The 27,241-nt window shown below is 45.3% G+C and overlaps 1 protein-coding gene across 3 annotated transcripts in view; it reads right to left on the minus strand.

Moving 5' to 3' along the window:
• Positions 1–8,290: 8,290 nt before the first annotated feature.
• PXYLP1 (2-phosphoxylose phosphatase 1) overlaps positions 8,291–27,241 on the minus strand; it is a 184,312-nt gene continuing 165,361 nt past the window's right edge. For all 3 annotated transcript variants that reach the window (XM_063915925.1, XM_063915924.1, XM_063915926.1), the window contains exons 5-7: positions 27,067–27,193; positions 15,649–15,788; positions 8,291–14,229 (exon numbers count right to left, since the gene is read on the minus strand). In XM_063915925.1, the coding sequence (XP_063771995.1) occupies positions 13,298–14,229; positions 15,649–15,788; positions 27,067–27,193 (1,199 nt within the window). In that variant the 3' untranslated portion in view covers positions 8,291–13,297. The remainder of the gene's footprint in view (positions 14,230–15,648; positions 15,789–27,066; positions 27,194–27,241) is intronic.

Raw genomic sequence — 27,241 nt, forward strand, 5'->3', positions numbered from 1 at the left:
CCTACTACTATATAAACTGCGCACAACTGAAATGCACCACAGGTATGGATGGATAGTATACTTGACGACACAGAGGTAGGTAGAGCAGTGGCCTTCCGTACCGTACTGCTATATATACTGGTGGTCACTGGTCAGCAAAACTCTGCACTGTACTCCTCCTATATAATATACTGGTGGTCCCCAGTGCCCACAATAAAGCAGTGTGAGCACAGATATATGCAGCACACTGAGCACAGATATGGAGTGTTTTTCAGGCAGACAACGTATACTGGTGGTCACTGTCAGCAAAACTCTGCACTGTACTCCTCCTATAGAATACTGCTGGTCCCCAGTCCCCACAATAAAGCAGTGTGAGCACAGATATATGCAGCACACTGAGCACAGATATGGAGTGTTTTTCAGGCAGACAACGTATACTGGTGGTCACTGGTCAGCAAAACTCTGCACTGTACTCCTCCTATATAATATACTGGTGGGCCCCAGTCCCCACAATAAAGCAGTGTGAGCACAGATATATGCAGCACACTGAGCACAGATATGGAGTGTTTTTCAGGCAGACAACGTATACTGATGGTCACTGTCAGCAAAACTCTGCACTGTACTCCTCCTATATAATACTGCTGGTCCCCAGTCCCCACAATAAAGCAGTGTGAGCACAGATATATGCAGCACACTGAGCACAGATATGGAGTGTTTTTCAGGCAGACAACGTATACTGGTGGTCACTGGTCAGCAAAACTCTGCACTGTACTCCTCCTATATAATATACTGGTGGTCCCCAGTGCCCACAATAAAGCAGTGTGAGCACAGATATATGCAGCACACTGAGCACAGATATGGAGTGTTTTTCAGGCAGACAACGTATACTGGTGGTCACTGGTCAGCAAAACTCTGCACTGTACTCCTCCTATATAATATACTGGTGGTCCCCAGTGCCCACAATTAAGCAGTGTGAGCAGAGATATATGCAGCACACTGAGCACAGATATGGAGTGTTTTTCAGGCAGACAACGTATACTGGTGGTCACTGTCAGCAAAACTCTGCACTGTACTCCTCCTATATAATATACTGGTGGTCCCCAGTGCCCACAATTAAGCAGTGTGAGCACAGATATATGCAGCACACTGAGCACAGATATGGAATGTTTTTCAGGCAGACAACGTATACTGGTGGTCACTGGTAAGCAAAACTCTGCACTGTACTCCTCCTATATAATATACTGGTGGTCCCCAGTGCCCACAATTAAGCAGTGTGAGCACAGATATATGCAGCGCACTGAGCACAGATATGGAGTGTTTTTCAGGCAGAAAACGTATACTGGTGGTCACTGTCAGCAAAACTCTGCACTGTACTCCTCCTATATAATACAGCTGCTCCCCAGTCCCCACAATTAAGCAATAAGCACAAATATTATTAATAAACGGAGAGGACGCCAGCCACGTCCTCTCCCTAACATTTCCAATGCACGAGTGAAAATGGCGGCGACGCGCGGCTGCTTACATAGAATCCAAATCTCGCGAGAATCCGACAGCGGGATGATGACGTTCGGGCGCGCTCGGATTAACTGAGCCACACGGGAGAATCCGAGTATGCCTCGGACCCGTGTAAAATGGGTGAAGTTCGGGTGGGTTCGGTTTCCGAGGAACCGAACCCGCTCATCACTATGTATAAGGGCATTAATAATGTGCGGCTTATGTGTAAGGGACATTATGTGTAAAAGGGCATTAATAAAGGTTGTCATAATATGTAAGGCGCATTATGTTTATAAGGACATTAATAATGTGTCTCATATGTGTAAGGAGCATTACTGTGTGGAATTATGTGTATAAATGCATTACTAATGTGTGGCATTGTGTGTATATGGTGCTCTACTATGTGGCGTTGCGTATGGAAAGGGCACTACTGTGTCGTCGAATGTGAATAAAGAGCAATAGGGTGTGGTGTAATGTGAATAAGGAGCAATTCAGTGTGATGTAATGTGAATAAGGGGCTCTACTGTGAGGAGTAACGTTTATAAGGTAAAGTGATACTACTGTGGGATGTAATATGAATTATGGACACTATCGCATAATCAAATGTGAATAAAGTTGCAGTATTGTGTGGCGTAAATTGGAATTGGGAGTACTATTGTGTGGCCATGCCCAATGCCAGCAAAAACACACTCCTTTTTAGGCTGTGTGCCAAATGTGCAAACTGTTCCTATTTAAAATATAGGGGGTACAAACACCAAAATAAGGACTGCTATGGGTGAGGGGTGATGGTGCTGGGAAAGAGGTGCAAGGTCAGAGGCGGAACCAGCGGTGGTGCTAGGGGGCACCAGCCAAAATCTTGCCTAGGGCATCATATTGGCTAGGGCCGGCTCTGGTCTGCAGGTAACAGTGAAGCATAGTAGAGGTTCCATGCAAGTTTGGGGCTGCATTTCAGGAAATGGAGTTAGGGATTTGGTCAGGATTAATGGTGTCCTCAATGCTAAGAAATACAGGCACGTACTTATCCATCATGCAATAACATCAGGGAGGCATCTGATTGGCTGTATGTTTGGGGTCGCTGTCCTGCTGCAGAACAAATTTGGAGCCAATGTCATTAAGAACTATCTTCAGCATAAAGAAGAACAAGGAGTCCTGGAAGTGATGATATGGCCACCACAGAGCATCAAGTCTGTCTGGGATTACATGAAGAGACAAAGATTTGAGCAAGCCTGCATCGACAGAAGATCTGTGGTTAGTCCTCCAAGATATTTGAAACACCTCCCTGCTGAGTTTCTTCAAAAACTGTGCGCAAGTCTACCTAGAAGAATTGATGCTGTTTTGAAGGGAAATAGTGGTCACACCAAATATTGATTTGAATTAGATTTCTCTTCTGTTAATTTATTATGCATTTTGTTAATTGATAAAAATTAATAATTCTTTTTTTAAAAGCATTCTTATTTTGCATTTTCTCACACCTGCCTAAAGCTTTTACACAGTTGTCAGAGTACTTGGGTTTTGGGAAACCAGACTTGCGGCTCGGTGTCGGCAACCTTCAACAGGATTAGCCGGGCAGGCTGAATTAAGGTTTTTTCATAGGTATCCTATGAAGGTACTGCTGGTGTTGTGGTTTGAAAGACTGTAGAAGCAGATGGTTCGGCAGAACCCAATTGCCCGAGAGCCAACGCCTGATGGAACCCCGGAGGTAGATCGACTGGCGGCAAGGACAAACTGAGATCCACTGAGTGCGTAGGGTATCTGGAGGATCAGCAAGTGTGTCGAGGTGACCAGGAATTTCAGAAATAGAAAGAATTCCAGGAACTGGATGCTACAATAGCACTGCTGTGGAGCACATATTAACTAGCATACACAAGGCTGTGTGAGAGACGTTGCACTGGCGATCTCTTACCCAGAAAGCCTCAGATTTATACCTGCAGGCTGTTTCTCATTGGCTTTGCTAGTCACTGGGTGAATTTGGGCAGCTAACCCTTCCAAGATTGCAGCACCCATGCTGCAACTCTGCAGCAGAAAGCTGCACACACACTCGCTGCTGCCTCTGCCCCCTGGCCTCCCAGACCTGCCTGCAAGTTGTGACCACCGCCAGCAGCCTAAACCCCCTGCAGAGGGGCCGCACCAAAGCGACTGGACGGGTAAGTACTGGGACTCCCAGAACCCGATCCGCCAGACCGTGACATTACCCCCCTCTTTAGGGATGGCCACTGGACAGCCACCAGGCTTACTGGGATTCTCTTCATGAAATTTGCGGAGCAAGGTGGGAGCATGAACATCTGAAGAATCCTCCCAGGATAGTTCATCAGAACCATAACCCTTCCAATCTAGAAGATATTGTAGACTTCCATGTCTTACCCGAGAATCAAGGATTCTTTTGATCTCAAATTCAACTCCACGATGCGTGACAACCTTTGGGGAATGAGGAAGGACTTTACAAAACTTGTTTAATACTAACGGCTTCAGGAGCGAGACATGGAAGGTTGGAAGACTTTCAGATAAGGAGGTAACTTAAGCCTGTAAATTACGGGATTGATTACTTGTTCCACAGGGAAGGGCCCAATGTAGCGAGGAGCGAATTTCATAGATGGGACTCATAATCTCAAGATGCGAGTTGAGAGCCAGACCTGATCCCCAACTACTAATTTAGGTACCATTCTTCTCTTCTTATCCGCCGAAAACTTATAACGAGCAGAAGCCTTTCGTAGATTCTGGTGAACTGTCCTCCAGATTCTAAAAAGTCTCTTGAGTGAATTTTGAACTGCAGGAAGATCTAAAGTGGGTAGGTCCAAAAACTGAGGAACCCGAGGATGTAAACCGTACACAATGAAGAAGGGAGTATGACCTGTGGACAAGTGGTAGGAGTTGTTGTGAGCAAACTCTGCCCATGGTGGTTATTCAAACCAGTAACTGTAGTACTGGTCGCACAGGTTAATGACTATTATGAGAATGACCCCTTATTTATTTTATCCAAAACACATCTGTGTTATTCATAACCATTTAGGGGGTGCTACCACAGGCAAAATAAATCTGCAAAAGAGAGAGGAAAAGGGTTCGAAATGCCCTAAAGTGGTGCACACAATCTTATATTAAAATATAAATTTTATTATAATATATAGTAAAAACCAGCGAATATTAAAAGAAAGAATAAAGTAGTGTAAGTAAGAAAAAATCGTGATTAAAATTAAAAGAGCTGCGTACTAGATGTCACCCATATGACTCCTAAATTGTTCATAAGGTTTCAGGATAATGAAAAGTGTGTCAGGAGTGTATATTTCCTATATGGCTATATTTCTGCTAGCTATGGAGGAACTCCTTAAATAAATGTCTCTGGTTTTCTAATCCCTTCCAGGATATATAATGTGAGACCGTTAGGAAAACAGGACTCCAGTTTTCATGGTGTGTGCTCTAGTAGAATGATAGTTATGCTCTAATGATTTGCAGTGTCTAGTAATGGATAAACGCAATAAAATGATCTCCCAATGTTGTATGCTGTGTTTTGATTGTATCACTGGGATGGTAACAGAATTCTTGCTAAGCTTCAATTATATCTCAGAAGCATCTGAGTGCCCTCCTGAACTCCTTAAATGTTGTTACATCCACTATAAGAAAATCATGTACATAATGATACAATTGTATCACATAGGAGAGAAACAACAGATGTCTATTCACAGATTGAACTCTAGCAGCCTTGTAACTTTTGGCTGTAAATAAGTCCTTTATTCTGTCACAATAAAACCAAGATAAGATCATCAGGTATGAACAGCCAAAATCATGTACAATTATGTACATGATTTTCTTATAGTGGATGTAACAACATTTAAGGAGTTCAGGAGGGCACTCAGATGCTTCTGAGATATAATTGAAGATTAGCAAGAATTCTGTTACCATCCCAGTGATACAATCAAAACACAGCATACAACATTGGGTTCAGGAGTTCATGCACTGCCTTTTGTATTGGCTACGGCCCCTCGTATCTTCACCAAGGTCATGGCCGTGATGACGGCTCTTCCTTGCCGTCAGGGAATCAGGATCCTGCCGTATCTGGACGACTTGCTGATCCTGGCGAACTCCCAAGAGGTTCTCCTCAGTCATCTGGACCCGACGGTCCAATTCCAACAAGCCCACGGGGTGGCTCATCAACTGGAAAAAGTCCTCGCTGGTCCCGGCTCGGAGCATGGTGCACCTGGGGGCACTACTGGACACACACAACCAATGATTGTTTTTGTTTCCAGAGAAAGTCCTAAAACTTCAGGACAGGATCAGATATTTCCTATCTCGCCCAAGAGTGTCGATACACTCAGCAATGCAAGTACTAAACCTCATGGTGGTGGCTTTCGACATGGTAGAGTACGCTCAATTTCATTCCCACCCTCTGCAGAGGTTAATCCTTTCCAAGTGGAACGGACTGCCTCGTCGGATCAGGTCTCAAATGATCTCCTTGACTCCGGAGGTTCGTCTGTCACTGAGCTGGTGGCTACAGGACCAACAGCTGAGCAGGGGCCGTCTCTTCTGGATCTCCAACTGGGTCCTCCTGACAACGTATGCCAGTCTGCAGGGTTGGGGCGCGGTGTTGGAGCAGCACTCTCTCCAGGGTTGGTGGACCAGGGAGGAATCTCTCCTCCCGATAAAAATTCTGGAATTGTGGGCAGTGTTCAATGCGTTGACACTGGCCCTGCCTCTAGAACAGAACAGGCCTGTTCAAGTACAGTCAGACACGATGGCAAACATAAATCATCAAGGCGGCACTCGAAGCCGCATGGCAATGCTGGAAGTATCAATGATCCTTCGTTGGGCGGAATGCCATCTGCCAGCAATATCAGCAGTGTTCATTCCCGGAGTTCTCAACTGGGAAGCGGATTTCCTCAGTCGTCAGGACGTTCATGCTGGAGACTGGAGTCTTCACCCGGAAGTCTTTCAACTCCCAGTGGACAAGTGGGGCCTACAAGATGTAGACCTGATGGCGTCTCGACACAATCACAATGTACCGGTCTTCGGATCAAGGACAAGGGATCCTCAAGCAGCGTTTGTGAACGCACTGGCAATTCCATGGAATTTTCGGCTACCATACTTGTTCCCTCTTGCCCAGGGCACCGCGGAAGTTCAAGCAAGAAAGAGGAATACTACTTCTAGACGCTCCAGTGTGTCCCAGGCGGCATTGGTTCTCAGACCTGCAGGGTCTCTCGATAGTGAACTCTTCTACTTCCTCAACGCCCAGACCTCCTCATTCAGGGCCTGTGTGTCTACCCGGACCTGGCCAGACTGGCTTTGACAGCATGGCTCTTGAAGCTTCACTGCTGAGGGTCAAGGGATCCTCAGAGGTGTTTATTCAAACTATGTTGAAAGCCCGTAAACTGGCTTCTGCACGGATTTATTATAGGGTCTGGAATTCTTACTTCACCTGGTGTGCTGGTAAGAATTATGATGCATATGCTTTCAAAACTTCCAGACTTTTGGCTTTTCTGCAACAGGGCCTGGACTTAGGCCTTCGTCTGGCCTCCCTCAAGGTTCGTATATCTGCCTTGTCGGTATGGTTTCAGTGGAAAATTATGTCTATTCCTGACGCTCATACTTTCACTCAGGGTGTTTTAAGGATTCATCCTCCCTATGTCCCTCCTGTGGCTCCATGGGATCTGTCTGTTGTCTTAAATGCCCTGCAAGAGTCTCCATTCAAATCTCTTGAGTCTGTGGATCTTAAATGTCTTACACTTAAGGTCGTGTTTTTATTGGCTATTGCCTCTGCTAGGAGTGTGTCAGACTTAGGCGCTTTGTCCTGTTGTCCACCCTTTCTGAGTTCGAAGAACTCACCCTGGTTATCTCCCTAAGGTGGTATCATCTTTACATCTTAACCAAGAAATTGTGGTTCCGGCCTTTGTCTCTTCTGGTTTGTCCTCCAAAGAGCGGTCTTTGGATGTGGTACAGGCTCTCCGTATTTACATAGAGAGGACTGCCTCCCTCAGGAGGTCAGATACCCTTTTTGGGTTACACAAACGTGGCTGGCCTGCGAATAAGCAGACCTTGGCCAGATGGATTAGAATGGTGATTGCACAAGTCTATGCGCAGGCTGGTCACCCAGCTCCTGCTGCTATCAAAGCCCATTCTACTCGGTCTGTTGGACCTTCTTGGGTGGCCCGCCGTGGCGCGTCCGCTGAACAATTGTGCAAGGTGGCTACGTGGTCCTCAGTGAACACGTTCATCAAGTTCTATGCCTTTGATACTTCCGCCTCCCAGATTGCTTCCTTTGTACGACAGGTTCTTGTACCGGCTACAGTGCATCCCATCCAATGAGGAACTGCTTTAGGACATCCCCGATGTTATTCCCTGTGGAATACCAGTGTATCCTGCTGCAGAAAAGAAGATTTATGGTAGGCTTACCATAGTTAAATCTTTCTGCGAGGTACACTGGATTCCACATGGCGCCCACCCTGACGCACTTCGCTTCTTTAGGTTTGTTTGGCATTAGCCGCTAGTCCCTTCTCCTGCCGTGAGAATGTGGTTCTATGTGACTAACATCTACCGTCTCTTTTACCTGCTACTGCATTGGACTGGTTAACGAAACTGAGCTCCATTGCCTGGAGGCGGAGTTATAGAGGAGGCGGTGCAATGCATCCTGGGAAGTCAAAGCTTTAGTCTGTCGGTGCCTCGGATCAAGATCCAACTCTACACCCCGATGTTATTCCCTGTGGAATCCAATGTACCTCGCAGAAAGTCTACCATAAATCTCCTTATTTCACAAAATGATGCCAAGATACTGTATCTAACAACCGAGTAATAACTTTGAGGACAATTATTTGTTTAGAATTCCCAAACAGACTTTTCAAAATGTTGTTTTTTATTGGTAGAAAATGTTTTTATTCCACATTGTTGTTCTAGTTTAAAAGTTTTTTCTCATAGACAAAGTAAACTTTACAAAATGGAATATGTTATAATAACTGACATTTCAGATCAGACAAATGATTTACATACAGTATATGGAAAAGTTCATAACAAACGTGTTTTCAGTAATAAGACAATTTTTTTTTTTTTTAGGACAAATGTAACTTTTTACTAGAATGTATAGGGAACTTTACCACACTATAGAAGTTGTGTTTAAAATGTAAACACTTATTGCACGGCACAATGAAACAATACAGCTATAGGGATCCAATACATTGTAGCCACTGATCCTCCAACCAGCCCCATTTCAGCCAAAATTTCACATCTAAATGAAATTACGAGAGGTGCTTTTATTTTTTGTTAATTTTTATCATCTTACTTTAAAGGTGTTTGACTCCAAAAGGAGCTGAAGTGGAAGGGATTCAAAAAAGCTACTGCCAAGCAAAGCATTAGGAACAGTTTCCAATTGTTTTAAACCCCATCAACTCCTATGAGTACATGTGTATGTAAATTTGAATTGGATAGCCAGAGTGGCTGAACATCTCTTACTCTGCTTTATTGGGCTAGGGTTGTGGTTTCAAATGCTTCAACACACTGTAGGTGATAGTTAGCTTTTCTCATTATTTAATTCAGCCCAGGGTACTGCAAAGAGCAAATCAGGAGCATTGTGTATTGGGTGAAACGGGTCATATTAGAGTAGTCTGTAGCAATAATAGTTACACAGATTAAAGGTAGATTAAAAAATATATATAATTTCAAACAGAAAAGCACATTAAAAAAAAAACAGAAAGGAACATAAAAAACCCTAATGTGTTGCACATTTTCTTTAAGTACCTGTAGATAGGAAATCTATGGCTTTTACAACAGCTTTGATTGAACTACAACTCCCAGAATGCTGGTAGAAAAAAAAACCCACCAGTTGACCATCTCTAGTCAAGTATACAGCAAATAACTAGGCCTTGAAAATATGTGCTATCATAAAGGACGGATGGTGATAAGTATTATTACAAACATAAAATTGTATTTTTATTTTACGTACCAATAGTAATACTGTACAAAGTTAGGACTTGTATCAAAATCCTTTTTTTAATAGTTAAATATGACATTTTGAGAAATCAAACAATCCTCTTGAGATCAGTCACATCCTGAATAATATTAAGTGTAGATTAGAATAGAAAAAAAAAATGTTTTCCAACTCCTAATATGATGGATGGATGGATGAGTTGAGGACATTCTGAAAGGAGTGTAAAATCTAGTATAGCTTTTTTTATTGGACATTCAACTGGATTCAGGATGTACAATAACGCATATCTGCTGCCCTCTACTGGTAAAAACTTTAACAACAGTTATAACCAGAGTAAAGGTCAACGTTGATGTGGCACCACTGTATCAATTAAGCTATCCATTAAAAACAAAAAGTACAGAGAGAGGCACTAATAATTGGAAACACAAAAAACCATCATGATGTAATTGAACTCGTTGATAGGCACTAATAGCCCTCGTAACTCAGAAAACATATAATGAAATGACTGGACCCGATCTGTAACAATACTATTCTATAGTCAATATTTTTGTATTAACAACTAGGCCGACGTGCTCCACAAATACAGTCGTTAGGAGCCCAAGTCTTGAATTTATTATTGTTATTTTACTTTCTCTATAATGTACCAACATAATTACATAGAGGTTTTAGAGAATGTTTAATCATTCACCTCAGCCTCTACTCTAGAGAAGCTTACAGTCTATGCCCCAGATTTAGCAAGCCTTGGAGAATGATAAATTGCACAGTGATAAAGTACCAACCAATCAGCTCCTAACTGTCATTTTTCAAACACAGCCTGTAACATGGCACTTAAGAGCTGGTTGGCTGGTACTTTGTCACCGTGCTATTTATCACTCTCCAAGGCTTTGAAAATTCTTTAGTACACGCACGCACACATACTAGGATTCATCGTGTTAGAAGCCAATTAACTGTCAAGTCTAGCTACACATAAGACATATTTACAACCCCTGGGACAACTGTCTACATACTGTACTGGTGTGAGGATCATTGGTTTGATCTCAAACTGGCAACTTGCACCTTAAACCCAAAGGGCTACCTAGCCTTTTGCAGCACCGTGCAATACCCACTGCTCCACACCTAGTTGGTCAAGGGTTCATCCTTCTGCAAGGTAATGATCCAGAATATACCTCCTGGCTATGTCAGATATACCTTCAAGTAAAAGGATAAGAGGTAGCCATAGTCATGGAATGGCCAGCACAGTCTCCAGACTTTAAACCTATTAAGATGGTTTGGAATGAACTGGACCAAATGGTGAAGGCAAAGTAGCATACAAGTGCAACACATTTGCTGAAACTTTAAAACAGCAACAATATTTCCATTGAGAAAGAATGACACAAGTGTGCCCAGTGGTTAGATCTGCAAAGGGTGGTGACTTTAAGGAGCCAATCGTTTAGATTAGATTTTTTTTTATTGATTTTTTTTTAAAGCAAAATTATTCTAAAACTATTCTATTTCTTTTTAGCTCCAACTGTTTATTTGTTCTCTGCAAAAAATGTGGGTTTTCAAAAACTTTTTACAGGTACTATCTGTATGTAGAATCTATTGGTAATGATAGAAGTGTGGATAAAATAATATTTGAAAAAACAAACCATGCAGATAAACGTACAAATGGTACATATGGGTAATTTCATTATTTTCTGCATGAGATCTTGGGAAGGATTCATGATGCCCTTTTTAATAGCTTTACTTTTATACTTCTAAAGCTCAGTCAGTTTGTTTTAAAATATGCTTTCATGTTCCTAAACTAGTACCAGTAGTGGCTGTTATCTTGGGATAATGTCAAGAGAATGCAGATAATGTTGACAGTATACCTTTTCTGACTACATTAGAAATACCTACATAGTACCTATATCTTTTGTATTGATCACGTGAATTCTATGCATCTACTTAGCATTTTGGCAGCCATTTTGCCTTACACATAGTGTACACTTAATTGACTTCCATACTTTTTTTGTTCCTTTTTAAAAATAACAACACTGAAAAAATGAAATAACTGGGGAATGCATTATGAGAGAATTCAGTTTACAAGCTACAAAGTCAGCTCCTTTCCTGTTGTCATAGAAGCGTTAATAAATTGGTCACAGTATTTCAGATTATTACATATTGTGTAGTAATAATCTTAAAAATCTATTTTATCTTCAATCAGAGCATTTTTGCATCCAGTGCTCTCCCAGGTAAACACACACAACTTGCAGTTAGGCTAAAGTCCTGTTTCCCTGCACATAAGAGGCATTGTAAATGGGCAGTTTCAGTCAAATGAGCTTGGATGCCAGCTATAAATGTTTCATGCAGCATTTGTACATTTAATTAGTTCCCAGATGACAGGAACTCTGTGCTTACACTGCCTGCCCAGGCAAAAAGATCTCATAGCAGGGGCACCATCAGGAGGGGAGTACCTTGACTGTTGTCCTGGGCCCAAACAGACAGGGGGCCCGGGCAGCAAAACAACAGACAATATGGTATAACAAATACAGAGGGACACAAGGAAGCATCATGTTTAACAGTAGTCAGAGACAAGGCAACATTATGTTTTTAGGATTGCTGCAGACCACTATCACACTGGGAAATTTTTGCCAACTGCGGTGAGAAAGGGCTAGGGAGTATATATCTGTGAGAGGGAGGTGGCTGGGGTATTGTGTGTGAGAGGGAGGTGGAGGGGGCAGGAGCATATATGTGTGAGAGGGAGGTGCACGGGCATATGTGTGTGAGAGGGTGGGTGCTGGGACAGATCTGGGTACATTTGTGTGAGAGGTAGGTGGCTGGGATTTGTGTGTGTGATCTGGGAAGTGATTGGGGTATATGGGTGTATGTGTGCGAGTGAGGTGGAACTGCCATGAGGGTATTTATGAATCATACTGAAGTGGCTGAGGCAGGGCTAGGGTATCATATAATTTATATGATAGCTTGACATGTTATAACACCCACCCCCACAGCCTAATTTTTTTTTCTAAACTGGCTTACACACCCACCCCTGCTGTAGCTCCGCTCACATTATCCACAGCACTGACCCCCCCCCTAGGGAGGGCCTTGCCTATTTTGCCAGTTCCAGGCCCCACAATTTCTGATGGCAGCTCTGCTCATACGCGAAGGCTGAAACACACAGGCAACCCAAGCGTAAGATTCTGCACAGTACTTAAGGTTAATATAAGCAGAACAACAAAAAAAATATTTTGCTAATTTAACACAGTATTAATTTTACCCAGCATAATAGCCCTGAATTGATTAAAATCGAATAAAGGTTGTAAACGAATTCAGGATCGAGGGATGCGTGTTTGCCTTATTCTGGTTTAGGTCTGTAAGACAACACTGCTTTAACTATGGCAATCAAACAGTGCACAGTATAGGCATATACGTGGCCAATACATTCTTAAAAACGGTGTATAAATACATTAGAGTTAAAGTAATGCAAGATCATACCCTACGCCTGTGGCCTTCAAAACAAGGCTGGACTCCCTTACTGTAAACACTGATGTAAAGGGGGAGATGTACTAAGCAGTGAAAAGAGTAGAGAAGTGAGCCAGTGGAGAAGTTGTCCATGGCAACCAATCAGCTGCTCTGTATAACTTTATAGTATGCAAATTAGAAATGTTACTTCAGTGCTGATTGGTTGCCATGGCAAGCTTCTCCACTGGCTCACTTCTCCACTCTTTTCACAGCCCAGTACATTTTCCCCTAAGTACTGTAATGCTCTGTTTGTCTACAGGGATGATGTATGGCATCTGGCAGCCTACCTATGGTATGTACTGTCATTACCCGTTAAACAAAGTGACTAAAGAACACATTGTTCACATATATTTGTCTTGCTACCTGAACCATGGAGAATGTCTCCTGTGCGTATTGATGTCAAAATAAATGAATACATTTCTCATCAGATATTCCAATCTAGAACAACCTTTGATGACATGCATCATAGTAACTGGTACTATTAAGGAATGAGAACATTTCTTTCTTCACAAAGTTGACAAATTTTCCGAGGGGACAAAGGGGCTGGTTTGAGCGTCTCTTGTGGTCTCTGCAGAAAGAGGTCTGAAAAGTGACATCCTCCCCGTTATACAGAACTCGGACGTGCTGTTGCTTTCTACTCTCTGAGTTCTGCCATAGTTCAAAGACCAGGCGAGCAGCGAATCGAGGGAACCTGGCTTCTGTGAGACCGATTGCGCTTAGGATAGGGGAAAGCGTAACATCATGGGCGGAGTATAAGGCAAATACTTCATCCTTTTTGCCATCAGCTATCCGCTGCATTCGGTTGACGGTCTGGTTTAAGAGGGGGTGGGTTGCGAGCAACGCATACTTGAAATAAAGCTGCTTTTCATGCCTCTCCCTCTCATCCTCTATCTGATGGGCCTTAATGACCTTAAAGTCCTCAATATCAATACATCCATTCTTGGTACATGGGAAAGAGATATTGTGGCAAAAATGGCACAATAATGAGTCAATGGGGTTGGACGCTCTTAATTGGCGAGTGGGGACTCCAACTACCTTGGCCATATTAATGTAGGTTTTTTCTAGTTGGGTATTTTTCACCCGATAGCTATACTGGCGACGCTGCTCTTCCTCCAGGTAGTGGTTCCTCATTGGGCAATCACAGTGACCAGAGCAGAATATACTGCTCCACTGGTGTTTAATATTTATCTTCTTCCAGTCAAAGTCCGGTAGGAAGCTGTAGAGCAAGGTCAGCCCACTTTGCAGCGTCCTGCTTTTTCCAGTGGATTCAATGTAAAGATGATTTGTGGTCCAGTCATTTGGCAGCAGTCTATTCTTCTTTAAATAGTTTTCCCTTAGAACTTGTCCGTTCTGTAGATGCTGTACCACACCTGCAATAGTCACACAAGTTACTACATAAACCATACACACTGGGGGTATTCTAATAACGTGAAGTAGCATATGGTCAAATATTAATTTACCCTAAAAGCAACGCCCCAATTTACATGGACATATACTGCATGTTAAAAAGCAAGCTATTTTTATAGTAGTAATAATCCATCATAATTAGTAAAAAAAAAATAAGCCTCAATCTGCGAGTGTATAATCATCGGCCGACAACACTTAATAGGTCTCACAAGGGTATCCGGATGATAGATCGACAATGTACTGGTCAACACCATATAGTCGACATGCATTAGGTCGACAGGTACAAAAGGGCTACTTCACAATGGTCGAAAAATTTCTTTTTAGGTTTTTCACATGTTTTCCCAACATTTGCTTGGTTTACTATACATGTGGATATCTACTGGGAACAGTAACCTGGAGTGAGCGAAGCGAGCCCGCTAGGGTACACGTTTGTACTAATGGTGGCCACGTAACATGGAATAAAAGAGAGTAGACCCCAAAAACTTATGTCGCCATTGTCATGACAACCTCTTCACCATGCCGAATTTTTGTACCTGTCGAACTTTTATCTGTCGGCCTACTGACTGTCTACCTAGACACTGTAGATCTATTATACCACACCCCTCACAAGTCCAGACCATTTGTCCTGATCTCTGAATACAGTAGTTGGATTTGTACTATTTGGTCACAGATGTGGGTAACCAATTAAGACATAGGTGGTCATTCCGAGTTGTTCGCTCGTTGCCGTTTTTTTCGCAACGGAGCGATTAGGTGGAAAATGCGTACCATGCGCATGCGTTCAGTAATTTAACACAAAACTTAGGAGATTTACACAAGCTCGAGCAACGTTTTTTCATTGCTCGAGTGATCGTAGTGTGAATGACAGGAAGTGGGTGTTTCTGGGCGGAAACTGGCCGTTTTCAGGGAGTGTGCTAAAAAACGCAGACGTGCCAGGTAAAAACGCAGGAGTGGCTGGAGAAACGGGGGAGTGGCTGGAGAAACGCAGGGCGTGTTTGTGACGTCAAACCAGGAACTAAACGGACTGAGGTGATCGCAATCTAGGAGTAGGTCTGGAGCTACTCAGAAACTGCAAGGAATTATTTAGTAGCAGTTCTGCTAATCTTTCGTTCGCTATTCTGCTAAGCGAAGATACACTCCCAGAGGGCGGCGGCCTAACGTTTGCAATGCTGCTAAAAGCAGCTAGCGAGCGAACAACTCGGAATGACCACCATACATCCAATAGCCCTGCCCTCATGACATATTGTGGAGATAAACTCAACCTTGCTCCCAGGTCACCAGGAACAAAGGAACGCAAGTCCTGCAATGGAAGTAAACTCTCACGTGTAATTGTACATGTATTACAAGAGGTTGCCCTTTAACACAATGAAGAGTAGGAATAATACCTGTCTGCGTTAGCTCTCCCATCTCACACAGTGAGTGGCCCGGGAAACGTGGCAGGCTACTCAAAGTACCATCCATTTGTGCTTCGGAACCTTTTGTCATGTGGCTGATAAAATTTGCTAAACTTGGATGAGTTGGATTCCTTAAAAAGAAAAAAAAAAGAAAAGAAAAAAAAATAAAAAATAAAAAATATCTAAATTGTACATATATATAGAAAAACAAGTTTTATGGTAAGAACTTAACTTTGTTAAAACTCTTTCTGCGAGGTACACTGGGCTCCACAAGGATTGGACAATGGGGTGTATAGTAGGATCTTGATCCGAGGCACCAACAGGCTCAAAGCTTTGACTGTTCCCAGAATGCACAGAGCCGCCTCCTATATCACCCCACCTCCCAGCACAGGAGCTCAGTTTTTAGTTAACCAGCCCAATGCAGTAGCAGGAAAAGAGACGACAACAGTTAGTAGCCACATACACCACACTCTCACGACTAGAGAAGTGTCAGCGGCTAATGCCATACCAACCCAAAGAAGCTAAGTGCGTCAGGGTGGGCGCCTTGTGGAGCCCAGTGTACCTCGCAGAAAGAGTTTTAACAAAGGTAAGTTCTTACCATAAAACTCGTTTTCTGCTGTGGGGTACACTGGGCTCCACAAGGATTGGACAATGGGGATGTCCTGAAGCAGTTCCTTATGGGAGGGGACGCACTGTAGCGGGCACAAGAACCCGGCGTCCAAAGGAAGCATCCTGGGAAGCGGCAGTATCGAAGGCATAGAACCTTATGAACGTGTTCCCGGAAGACCACGTAGCCGCCTTGCACAATTGTTCAAGGGTCGCACCACGTTGGGCCGCCCAAGAAGGTCCAACGGACCGAGTAGAATGGGCCTTAATGTGAACAGGAACAGAGAGACCAGCCTTCACATAAGCATGTGCAATCACCATTCTAATCAATCTGGCCAGGGTCTACTTGTAAGCAGGCCAACCACGTTTGTGAAATCCAAACAAAACAAAAAGAGAATCAGATTTTCGGATAGAAGCAGTTCTCTTCACATAGATACGGAGAGCCCGTACCACATCCAAAGACCGCTCTTTGGGAGACAAATCAGGAGACACAAAGGCTGGAACCACAATCTCCTGATTAAGGTGGAACGAAGAAACCACCTTAGGTAAATATCCGGGACGAGTCCTAAGAACCGCCCGATCACTGTGAAAAATCAGATATGGGGAACTACAAGACAAGGCACCCAGATCTGACACTCTTCTAGCAGAGGCAATAGCCAGCAAGAACACCACCTTAAGGGAAAGCCACTTAAGGTCAGCTGAACCAAGGGGTTCAAACAGAGGCTCCTGCAACACCTCCAAAACCACCGACAAGTCCCAAGGAGCCACAGGCGGGACATAGGGAGGTTGGATACGCAACACACCCTGAGTGAAAGTATGAACATCAGGCAAAGTCGCAATTTTTCTCTGAAACCACACCGACAAGGCAGAAATATGAACCTTTAGGGAGGCCAAACGCAGGACCAACTCTAGGCCTTGCTGCAGAAAAGCCAAAAGCTTGGCTGTACTAAACTTGGAAGCGTCATAATTGTTAGATGCGCACCAAACAAAGTACGAATGCCAGACCCTATGGTAAATCCGAGCAGAAGCCGGTTTCCGGGCCCGCAACATAGTTTTAATTACCTCTTCAGAAAAACCCTTAGCCCTCAAGACGGAAGCTTCAAGAGCCACGCCGTCAAAGACAGCCGGGCTAGGTCCTGGCAGACACAGGGGCCCTGAACGAGGAGGTCTGGGTGTTGTTGAAGTAGAATTGGACGCTCTGATGACAGGCCCTGCAGGTCTGAGAATCAGTGCCGTCTGGGCCACGCTGGAGCTATGAGAAGCAGAATTCCTTTTTCTTGCTTGAACTTCCGAATTACCCTGGGCAGGAGTGATACCGGAGGAAACACATACGGCAGCCGAAACCTCCACGGCACCACCAGCGCATCCACGAATGCTGCTTGAGGTTCCCTTGTCCTTGCCCCGAAGACCGGAACCTTGTGATTGTGTCGAGACGCCATCAGATCCACGTCTGGAAGACCCCACTTTTCCACGAGGAATTGAAACACTTCTGGATGGAGGCCCCACTCGCTGGCATGCACGTCCCGACCACTGAGAAAGTCCGCTTCCCAATTCAGGACTCCCGGAATGAATATTGCCAATATTGCCGGTAGATGGCGTTCCGCCCAACGTAGAATCCGTGAGACTTCCTTCATTGCCAAACAGCTTCGAGTGCCGCCTTGATGATTTATGTAAGCCACTGTGGTGGCGTTGTCCGACTGTACTTGAACAGGACGGTTCTGAATTAAATGCTGGGCCAGGTTCAACGCATTGAAGACCGCACGCAATTCCAGAATGTTGATCGAGAGGAGAGATTCCTCCTTGGTCCACCGACCCTGAGGGGAGTGTTGCTCCAGCACCGCGCCCCAACCTCTTAGACTGGCATCTGTCGTCAACAGGACCCAGTTGGATATCCAGAAGGGACGACCCCTGCACAATTGTTGGTCCCGGAGCCACCAGTGTAGCGACAGACGGACTTCTGGAGTCAATAAGATCATTTGAGATCTGATCCGGTGAGGCAGGCCGTCCCACTTGGCTAGAATCTGCCTCTGGAGGGGGCGAGAATGGAATTGAGAATACTCCACCATGTCGAATGCTGATACTATTAGGCCCAGCACCTGCATTGCCGAATGTATCGACACTTGAGGACGAGAAAGGAAGCAACGAATCCTGTCCTGAAGCTTCAGGTCTTTCTCCTGAGACAAAAACAACCTCTCGTTGCGAGTGTCCAACAACGCTCCCAGGTGCACCATGCTCTGAGCAGGGACCAGGGAGGATTTCTTCCAGTTGATGAGTTTGTGGAAACCGGACAACGTAGGAGAAGATCTGGGGAATTTGCCAGGATTAACAAGTCGTCCAGATATGGCAGTAGCCTGACCCCTTGACGGCGGAGTACCACCGTCATCACCGCCATGACTTTGGTGAAGACTCGCGGAGCCATTGTTAAACCAAAAAGTAACGCCCGAAACTGGTAATGTAGGTTGCCAAAAGCGAACCTCAGGTATAGTTGATGTGACACTGCTATAGGAAGACCATGGGGAGACCATGTAGTCCGCAGGTTCCAAGGCCAGAACTATAGAGCGAAGGGTTTCCATACGGAACTTGGAAACCTTCACAAACCTGTTCAATGCCTTGAAGTTGAGAATGGGTCGGGAGGACCCATTCGGTTTCGGGACTAGAAACAGCGGAGAATAGTACCCCCGGCCCCTCTGAGCAAGAGGCACCTATATCCACGACTCCTGTATCCAGGACTACGACTCCTGTATCCAGGAGGGTCTGTACCACAGAGTGTAGAGTTTTTGCCTTTGTCTGGTCCAAAGGGACGTCTGTCTGGCAAAATCGATGAGGGGGTCGGTATTTGAAGGCTATGGCGTAACCTCGAGTGACGACTTCCCGTACCCAGGCATCTGAAGTGGTCTTCAACCATTCCTGGGTATACCCTAGAAGCCGGCCCCCCACCCTGGGATCCCTCAGGGGGAGGCCCGCCCCGTCATGCGGCAGGCTTATCGGTCTTGGCTGCTGGCTGACGGGCAGCCCAGGCTCTTTTGGGCTTCGGCTTACCAGGTTTGGAAGTGCGGGCCTGCTTATGGTACGCCTGACCTTTTGCTTTACCTGAAGGACGAAAGGGGCGAAAGGACGTACCTTTAGCCTTCGACACAGAAGGAGCGGTATTAGGCAGACAGGCAGTTTTGGCAGTAGCCAAGTCAGCCACTATCTTATTTATGTCCTCTCCAAACAGAATATTTCCCTTGAAAGGGAGTACCTCCAGGGTTTTTCTAGAGTCCAGATCCACAGACCAGGAGCTCAGCCACAATATCCGGCGAGCCAGGGCTGACGTAGTAGAGGCCTTGGCTGCTAGGATACCGGCATCAGAAGTCGCCTCTTAAATATATCGAGAAGCTGTGACAATATATGACAAGCATTGTCTAGCATGGTCAGAAGAGATTTCAGCTTCTAACTCCAAGGCCCATGCTTCAATAGCCTCTGCAGCCCATGTAGCTGCAATAGTGGGCCTTTGTGCAGCACCCGTGAGGGTGTAAATAGCTTTCAGACAACCCTCCACACGTTTATCCGTAGGCTCTTTTAGAGACATGACGGTAGTGACAGGTAGAGCTGAGGAAACCACCATCCTAGCCACATGTGAGTCCACTGGAGGAGGCGTTTCCCAATTTTTAGACAGCTCTGGCGCGAGGGGATAGCGAGCCAGCATCTTCTTTTGAGGCACAAACTTCGTACCCGGGTTTTCCCAGGGTTCTTGACGTATATCCACTAGGTGGTCAGAGTGAGGTAAAACTTGTTTAACCACCTTCTGACGCTTGAACCTATCTGGTTTCTTAGGAGGGACGGATGGCTCGGGATCATATGTAATCTGCAGAATTAACTTAATAGCCTCCAAAAGATCAGGAACATCCACATGTGAACTACCCTCCCCATCAGCCGTATCTGAGTCAGAACCTGAGGGGGTCAGTATATGTGCCGTCTTCATCAGACGAGGTGTCAGTGACAGCAGTGGATTGTGAGGAGATAAGCGCTCGCTTAGAGGACCTCTTGGACTTAGGCGAGCGTTGGTCAGACTTTTTAGTAGTCAAGAACTGGTTCAACTTCTTTAATTGAGCAGATAAATCGTCCGCCCACGGCGGGTTAGCTGCAGGGACCACATACGGTTGTACCGGCATTGGGGGTCCCATAGGGGGTGTCAGCTTATGAACTAGCGTATTCAGAAGCGTGGAAAAAGCGGCCCACGTCGGGTCATTATTTGCCCCCGTTGCCACCATCCCACTGGGGGGCAAGGAGCCCCCAGAACCAGAGCCCAAAGCTGCTATATTCTCCTCACAGTTATCTGCGGCTTCAGCAACACCGGCAGTGTGTTCAGCCCCAGAACCGTTACCCTCAGAAGCAGACATGATATAAACTTGCAGTATCAGGTAGCACAGTACAATTATCAGCAGCACTATACCTCTAAACCCAAACCCCTGCGCAGTGTAGTCAGCACTAGCAGAGATAAAGGAGAGAGATGGTGACTAAGTCACAGAGAAAAATACGTAATACAGTATATCTTTGTGAAAATCCTATATTAGATAACACCTAACGCACCAAGCCCCCTCAGGTTATGGAATATAGGGATAGCAGGTTGAGTGAAAAACACGAAATGGACACCACTCAGCTATCAAATGCACACACAGAAAGTCACAGTTTGTACAATGCAGATGTTATTACTGACAATAATACTGCACTGGACTAGCTTACACAGCTATATAACAATAGATATAACAGTACACAGTAAGAACTGGATATATATCACAGGGTAATTGTACTATAAAACCCTGACTAAATGCACTCTTTCTTAACTATCAATGTCTAAAAAGGTAGGTAGAATACTTAAGTGTCATGTAAAGGCACAGCGCTGACAACCAGGCGGCTTTACATAGGAGGATTTGCCCAAGCAGTCCCAGGAACAGTGAGCTGAGGAATAATGGCGCCGCAGACACTGACAGGGAGTGAGGAAAAGACAGAGATGCAGCTCCAGGGCAGGAACACTTGCTAGAAATGGCGCCCTGGGGCTGGGGGAGGGGCTTCAGTTCTAAGCCTTATCCCTTCTGCTGGCAAAACCACCGGGTACTGTGGGCGATATAAGAATTGGTTTAGAGAGAAAACCTGACCTGCACCCATGCCCTGGTGATCTAGTGGTACAGCCTGTACTGCCACAGTGTCCACCGCCAGCGCGCGTGGCCCGCCTCCCACTGACCGCGCCGGATCGCGATAAAGACCGGGTCCCGCAAGCAGGACCCACTTACCACCTCCCGAAGCGCGGCCACGCGATCCTGGAGAGCCCCAGCCGTGTGTCTAACATGAAGAAAACCGGAGCCTCCGCTGTAGGTACCCGGCAACCAGGGCTCGGGAGTGTACCACGCCGCTGGGGAGAGCTGGAGCTGCAGCAATGAATGTCACAAGACATTTACCACCGCTGCTGCCCTTGAAGTCTTCACTTTTTACCTCATAAAAAGCTTTTCTTAGGGCTGCTTGGAGCAGCCCCTCTGTTAAGTGCCTGCTTACTGCAGCACCAACTGACAAACTGAGCTCCTGTGCTGGGAGGCGGGGTGATATAGGAGGCGGCGCTGTGCATTCTGGGAACAGTCAAAGCTTTGAGCCTGTTGGTGCCTCGGATCAAGATCCTACTCTACACCCCATTGTTCAATCCTTGTGGAGCCCAGTGTACCCCGCAGCAGAAATGTACAAATAAGTAAATACAGTTGATGCTGTGAAGCAGGGCCGTAACTACGTGTGTGCCAAGTGGGCTTGGCACACAGCGCAGTTGACCTGAGGGCGCACGGCCAGCCGCATGTAATGAGTCAAATTGACTCATTACATGCCGCCTCTGCTGTGTGCGCCGTGCGCCGCAGTCGCGCTGTGCAGGGAGGAGAGCTACAGCGCCGGGCAGGTGAGAAGGAGGAGGAGGGAGGGGGACTGGAGCCGCAGCAGCGCTATGTCATTGGTAGTAAGCGCCGCTGCAGCATCCCCCTCTCCTTCCGTATTGGCTGCCCGGCGCTGCTGTGGATGCTGGGATGCGGTTCCTCCATCCCAGCATCTACAGCAGCGCAGGGCAGCCAATACGGAAGGAGAGGGGGATGCTGCAGCGGCGCTTACTACCAATGACATAGCGCTGCTGCGGCTCCAGTCCCCCTCCCTCCTCCTCCTTTTCACCTGCCTGCACTGAGGGACTCGGAGATGCCAGCACGAGGAGCCTGTCAGCGGGGAGAAGGTAAGTATATCCCTCTCTCTCTTTCTCTCTCTCTTTCTCTGGGGGACACTGTCTGCCATAATGTGTAAAAAGGGGGCCTGGCTGCCGCAATATGTAAAAAGGGTGCCTGGCTGCCGCAATGTGTGAAAAGGGGGCCTGGCTGCCGCAATGTGTGAAAAGGGGGCCTGGCTGCCGCAATGTGTGAAAAGGGGGCCTGGCTGCCGCAATGTGTGAAAAGGGGGCCTGGCTGCCGCAATGTGTAAAAAGGGGGCCTGGCTGCTGCAATGTGTAAAAAGGGGGCCTGGCTGCTGCAATGTGTAAAAAGGGGGCCTGGCTGCCGCAATGTGTAAAAAGAATTCCTGGCTGCCGCAATGTGTAAAAAGGGGTCCTGGCTGCCGCAATGTGTAAAAAGGGGGCCTGGCTGCTGCAATGTGTAAAAAGGGGGACTGGCTGCCGCAATGTGTAAAAAGGGGGACTGGCTGCCGCAATGTGTAAAAAGGGGGACTGGCTGCCGCAATGTGTAAAAAGGAGGACTGTCTGCTGTAATGTATAAAAAGGGGGACGCTGTCTGCCGTAATGTATAAAAGGGGCTCTACCTGGTGTAGTGGCGCTACTGTGCAGCGTAATTTGAATAATGGAGACTACTGTGCACCGTAGTATGAATTGCTATTATTTTGTGGCCACGCCCCTTCCCCATGAAGCTACGCCCCTATATATTTTTTGCGCGCCTACGGCGCGCACTGACCCTATCTTGCATGGGGGGGCGCCAATGTCATTTCTTGCACACAGCGCTAAAATGCCTAGTTACGGCACTGCTGTGAAGGCCAGCCTACAGTACCTTGCAAATTCCGAAGGCTGTGCCAGCATAGTACAACAAGCAGCAAGGGTAATATGTATACATCCCTCACTGATCATACACACATTATTTGTATAGTGTCAGAATACTCCAGAGAACAGACACTGGGGTAAATTTACTAAGATGGGAGTTCTTTTTAAGATGGGATGTTGCCCATAGCAACCAATCAGATTCCATGTATTATCTTCTAGAAGGTGTCAAATAAATGAGAAGTAGAAGCTGATTGGTTGCTATGGGCAACATCCCATCTTAAATAGAACTCCCATCTTAGTAAATTTACCCCACTGTACTTTTACAAGACAAAACAGAGTTACGCTTGCAATTTTCAGTCTTTTGGATTACATACCTTCCAAGATTTAGACATGCAGGGCCAGATGTAAAGTCCGAGTTGTCCGGAAGTGCGGGTTTCCGGACGAAATCTGACTTTTTTTTTAAAGCTGCAATGATGTACAAAGCAAAACCATGGCTTGTACATGATTGACGCTTTAAAAAAAACGGCAGAGTTTACACGGGAACCCTCACCTCCAGTCAATTCAGACTTCATAACATCTGGCCTGCCATCTCAGGACAAAGTAAGCCATGCACAGAAACCCACTCCCAGGGAAACATCTCTCGCTTTCATGCAAACTAAAATAAACTTTTAAGCAGTGATTATATTCACAAATCTCAACACCATTAACCTTCCAAATAATTACCAATTTATCCATCTGTCATGGAGGACTGCATGAACAAGCGGTTTTTACTTTCACTTCCGTGCGTATTTATAATTAAGACCACAGTGCGACTTTAATCTGAGGACAGCTATTACCTGCTTACATAGAGCTGACTCTATTAGTCACTACTGATTTCTTTGGAAAGAAACGATTATACAGGACAGACATGTATACTGTAGTGAGGCAAGCTCCAATGGACCCCTAATCAGACAGCAAACTCCCAGAAGCATTGGGAATTCTCCGGTTTTGCTGTGATATACCTGCTTACCGATAAGTGGATGCTTTTGTGTGTGTTATATGTTTACATACTTTCAAAGATAAGTGTGTCTTTTGTCTTCTTTTTTCCGTACTATACAATGTGTCACTATGTGGCATTTTAGCCCTTGCATAATTATAGCCATTCTGAGAATCCTGATGAAATGTATTGCTGTTTGAAAGCACTAAGATAAAGACCACAGAGTGTGCTAGAAGCACAAGAGCAGAGAGAGACACCCCAGGCAGGAAAGAGTAACTGCACGAGTTGTGACAGGTGCAGGGTGCTAGAATGAACATTAATACCGTTAAGCGGATTACAAACTATAAGATATACTGTACGATATCTCGTTCCGATGTGGATCGGAACAATATATCATGCACATCGTATAGTTTGTACCCGACCATAGTTCAATTAATCATTCCATTGGATGTGCAGCATGTCCAATGAGGCGATTATACGGCCGACCACTATGTAATTACATACAGCGCCTACGAGACATTACACCTTCATACAGCAGATCGTTTGTGCAGAGATAGATTTGGGTGGGGTGTGTTTAAACTGAAATCTAAATTTCAGTGTAAAAATAAAGCTGCCAGTATTTACCCTGCACAGAAACAAAATAACCCACCCAAATCTAACTCTCTCTGCACATGTTATATCTGCCCCCACTGCACTGCACATTGGGGGTCATTCCGAGTTGTTCGCTCGTTATTTTTCTTCGCAACGGAGCAATTAGTCGCTAATGCGCATGCGCAATGTCCGCAGTGCGACTGCGCCAAGTAAATTTGCTATGCAGTTAGGTTTTTTACTCACGGCATTACAAGGTTTTTTCTTCGTTCTGGTGATCGTAATGTGATTGACAGGAAGTGGGTGTTTCTGGGCGGAAACTGGCCGTTTTATGGGAGTGTGTGAAAAAACGCTGCTGTTTCTGGGAAAAACGCGGGAGTGTCTGAAGAAACGGGGGAGTGTCTGGGCGAACGCTGGGTGTGTTTGTGACGTCAAACCAGGAACGAAACTGACTGAACTGATCGCAGTTGCCGAGTAAGTGTCGAGCTACTCAGAAACTGCTAAGAAGTGTCTATTCGCAATTCTGCTAATCTTTCGTTCGCAATTTTGATAAGCTAAGATTCACTCCCAGTAGGCGGCGGCTTAGCGTGTGCAATGCTGCTAAAAGCAGCTTGCGAGCGAACAACTCGGAATGAGGGCCATTGTTTAGCCCATTAGAGAACAAATTTGCTGCTGCGATCAGGTCTGAATTAGGCCCTTAGTGTGTATCGTTAATCGCATCGCCGTGTAGCCCCATCATATGATGTGCACCCAGCTTTAGACTTCTGATATATACTTATGGTGTATTTGGCTGTTATTTTATCCTGGTGTCAGATTCATTCATTCTAATAACTAAATTCTAATAACACTCCATCGATGAGTCTCCTATAGTTATGGTTAGAATGTGAAATACTGATGTTGATGAATCTTACTACATCTTTCCTTTTCTAAAGACCAGTGTTACTAATTACTTTTAAACACAATTTCTCTATATATTTTATATAGGTTTAATTGGTGGGTCTGGGACTGAGGGTCGACAGCACAAATGTCGACACACCTTAGGTCGACGCCAATTGGTCGACACACCTTAGGTCGACATGGACAAAAGGTCGACAGGAACAAGGTCGACATGGAAAAAGCTCGACATGAGTTTTTTTGGTGTCGTTTTCTTCGTAGAGTGACCGGGAACCCCAATTAGTGCACCGCTTCGCTCGCCATGCTTCGGGCATGGTGCCTTCGCTCCGCTACCGATTCGCTCGGCACACTTTACCGTTCCAATCGTAGTCCACGTGGATCGTTAAGTATGAAAAGGTTCAAAAAGAAAAAAATCGTGAAAAACTCATGTCGACCTTTTTCCATGTCGACCTTGTTCCTGTCGACCTTTTGTCCATGTCGACCTAAGGTGTGTCGACCAATTGGCGTCGACCTAAGGTGTGTCGACCTTTGTGCTGCCGACCTGGAGTCCGGATACCTTAATTGGTCTCTCTATGGGGTGTTATGCTATTCCCTTTACACAAAGCTTGTCACATGGGAATTCCAGAATTTACCTTTGAAGTGGTATCCGGTTGATAGATAGACAGTGTCTAGTTAGACAGTCAATAGATAGACACCACATGTTAGACAGACATTAGGTCGACAGGGTCAAAACGTCGACATGACAAAGGTAGACAGTACAAAAGGTCGAAAAGGGTGAAAAGGTCGACATGAGAATGGTCGACATAAAAAAAAAGACAAATGTGTTTTTTATGTAACATTATTTGGACTATTTCATACTTTCTCTATCCATGTTGGCAGAAAGCTGGTTATAAACATTGTGGCGAGCGAAGCGAGCCCCGTGAGGGTTTGCCTTTGCACAATTGGGGGTCCCAGGTGACAAAACTATCCACACAAACCACAAAAATGCAAAAAACATGGTGTCCACCTTTTAACTGTCGATCATTTTCATGTCGACCTTTTGACCCTGTCTACCTTCTGCATGTTGACCTTTTGACCCCGTCGACCTTTTGACCCTGTCGACCTAATGTATGTCTAACATCTGGTGTCTATCTATTGACTGTCTAACTAGACACTATCTATCAACCCACACCCCTTTGAAGTTATGGTAGCACAAAATAGGATTACAGTATTATTATTTTTATTTTTAGAGTGTTTTGCAAAGGAATTAAAAAACACACATAACGATGAGGCCAACATCATTAAAGGGTGTGTACTGTACCTGCCTGGCTCCAAGACACAGTCAATATCAGGTCTCTTGGTTTTGGGAATCGCATATAATGGATACCGATCTCCATGACGGATCATCACTTGGACGGACAACAGTTTAAAGTTATGAGGTGCGTGACCTGGATAGAAAGAAAGAATAAGGCAACACTTATATTCACAACTATGAA

Source organism: Pseudophryne corroboree, chromosome 4, assembly GCF_028390025.1.
Source record: "Pseudophryne corroboree isolate aPseCor3 chromosome 4, aPseCor3.hap2, whole genome shotgun sequence".
Classification (NCBI taxonomy): domain Eukaryota; kingdom Metazoa; phylum Chordata; class Amphibia; order Anura; family Myobatrachidae; genus Pseudophryne; species Pseudophryne corroboree.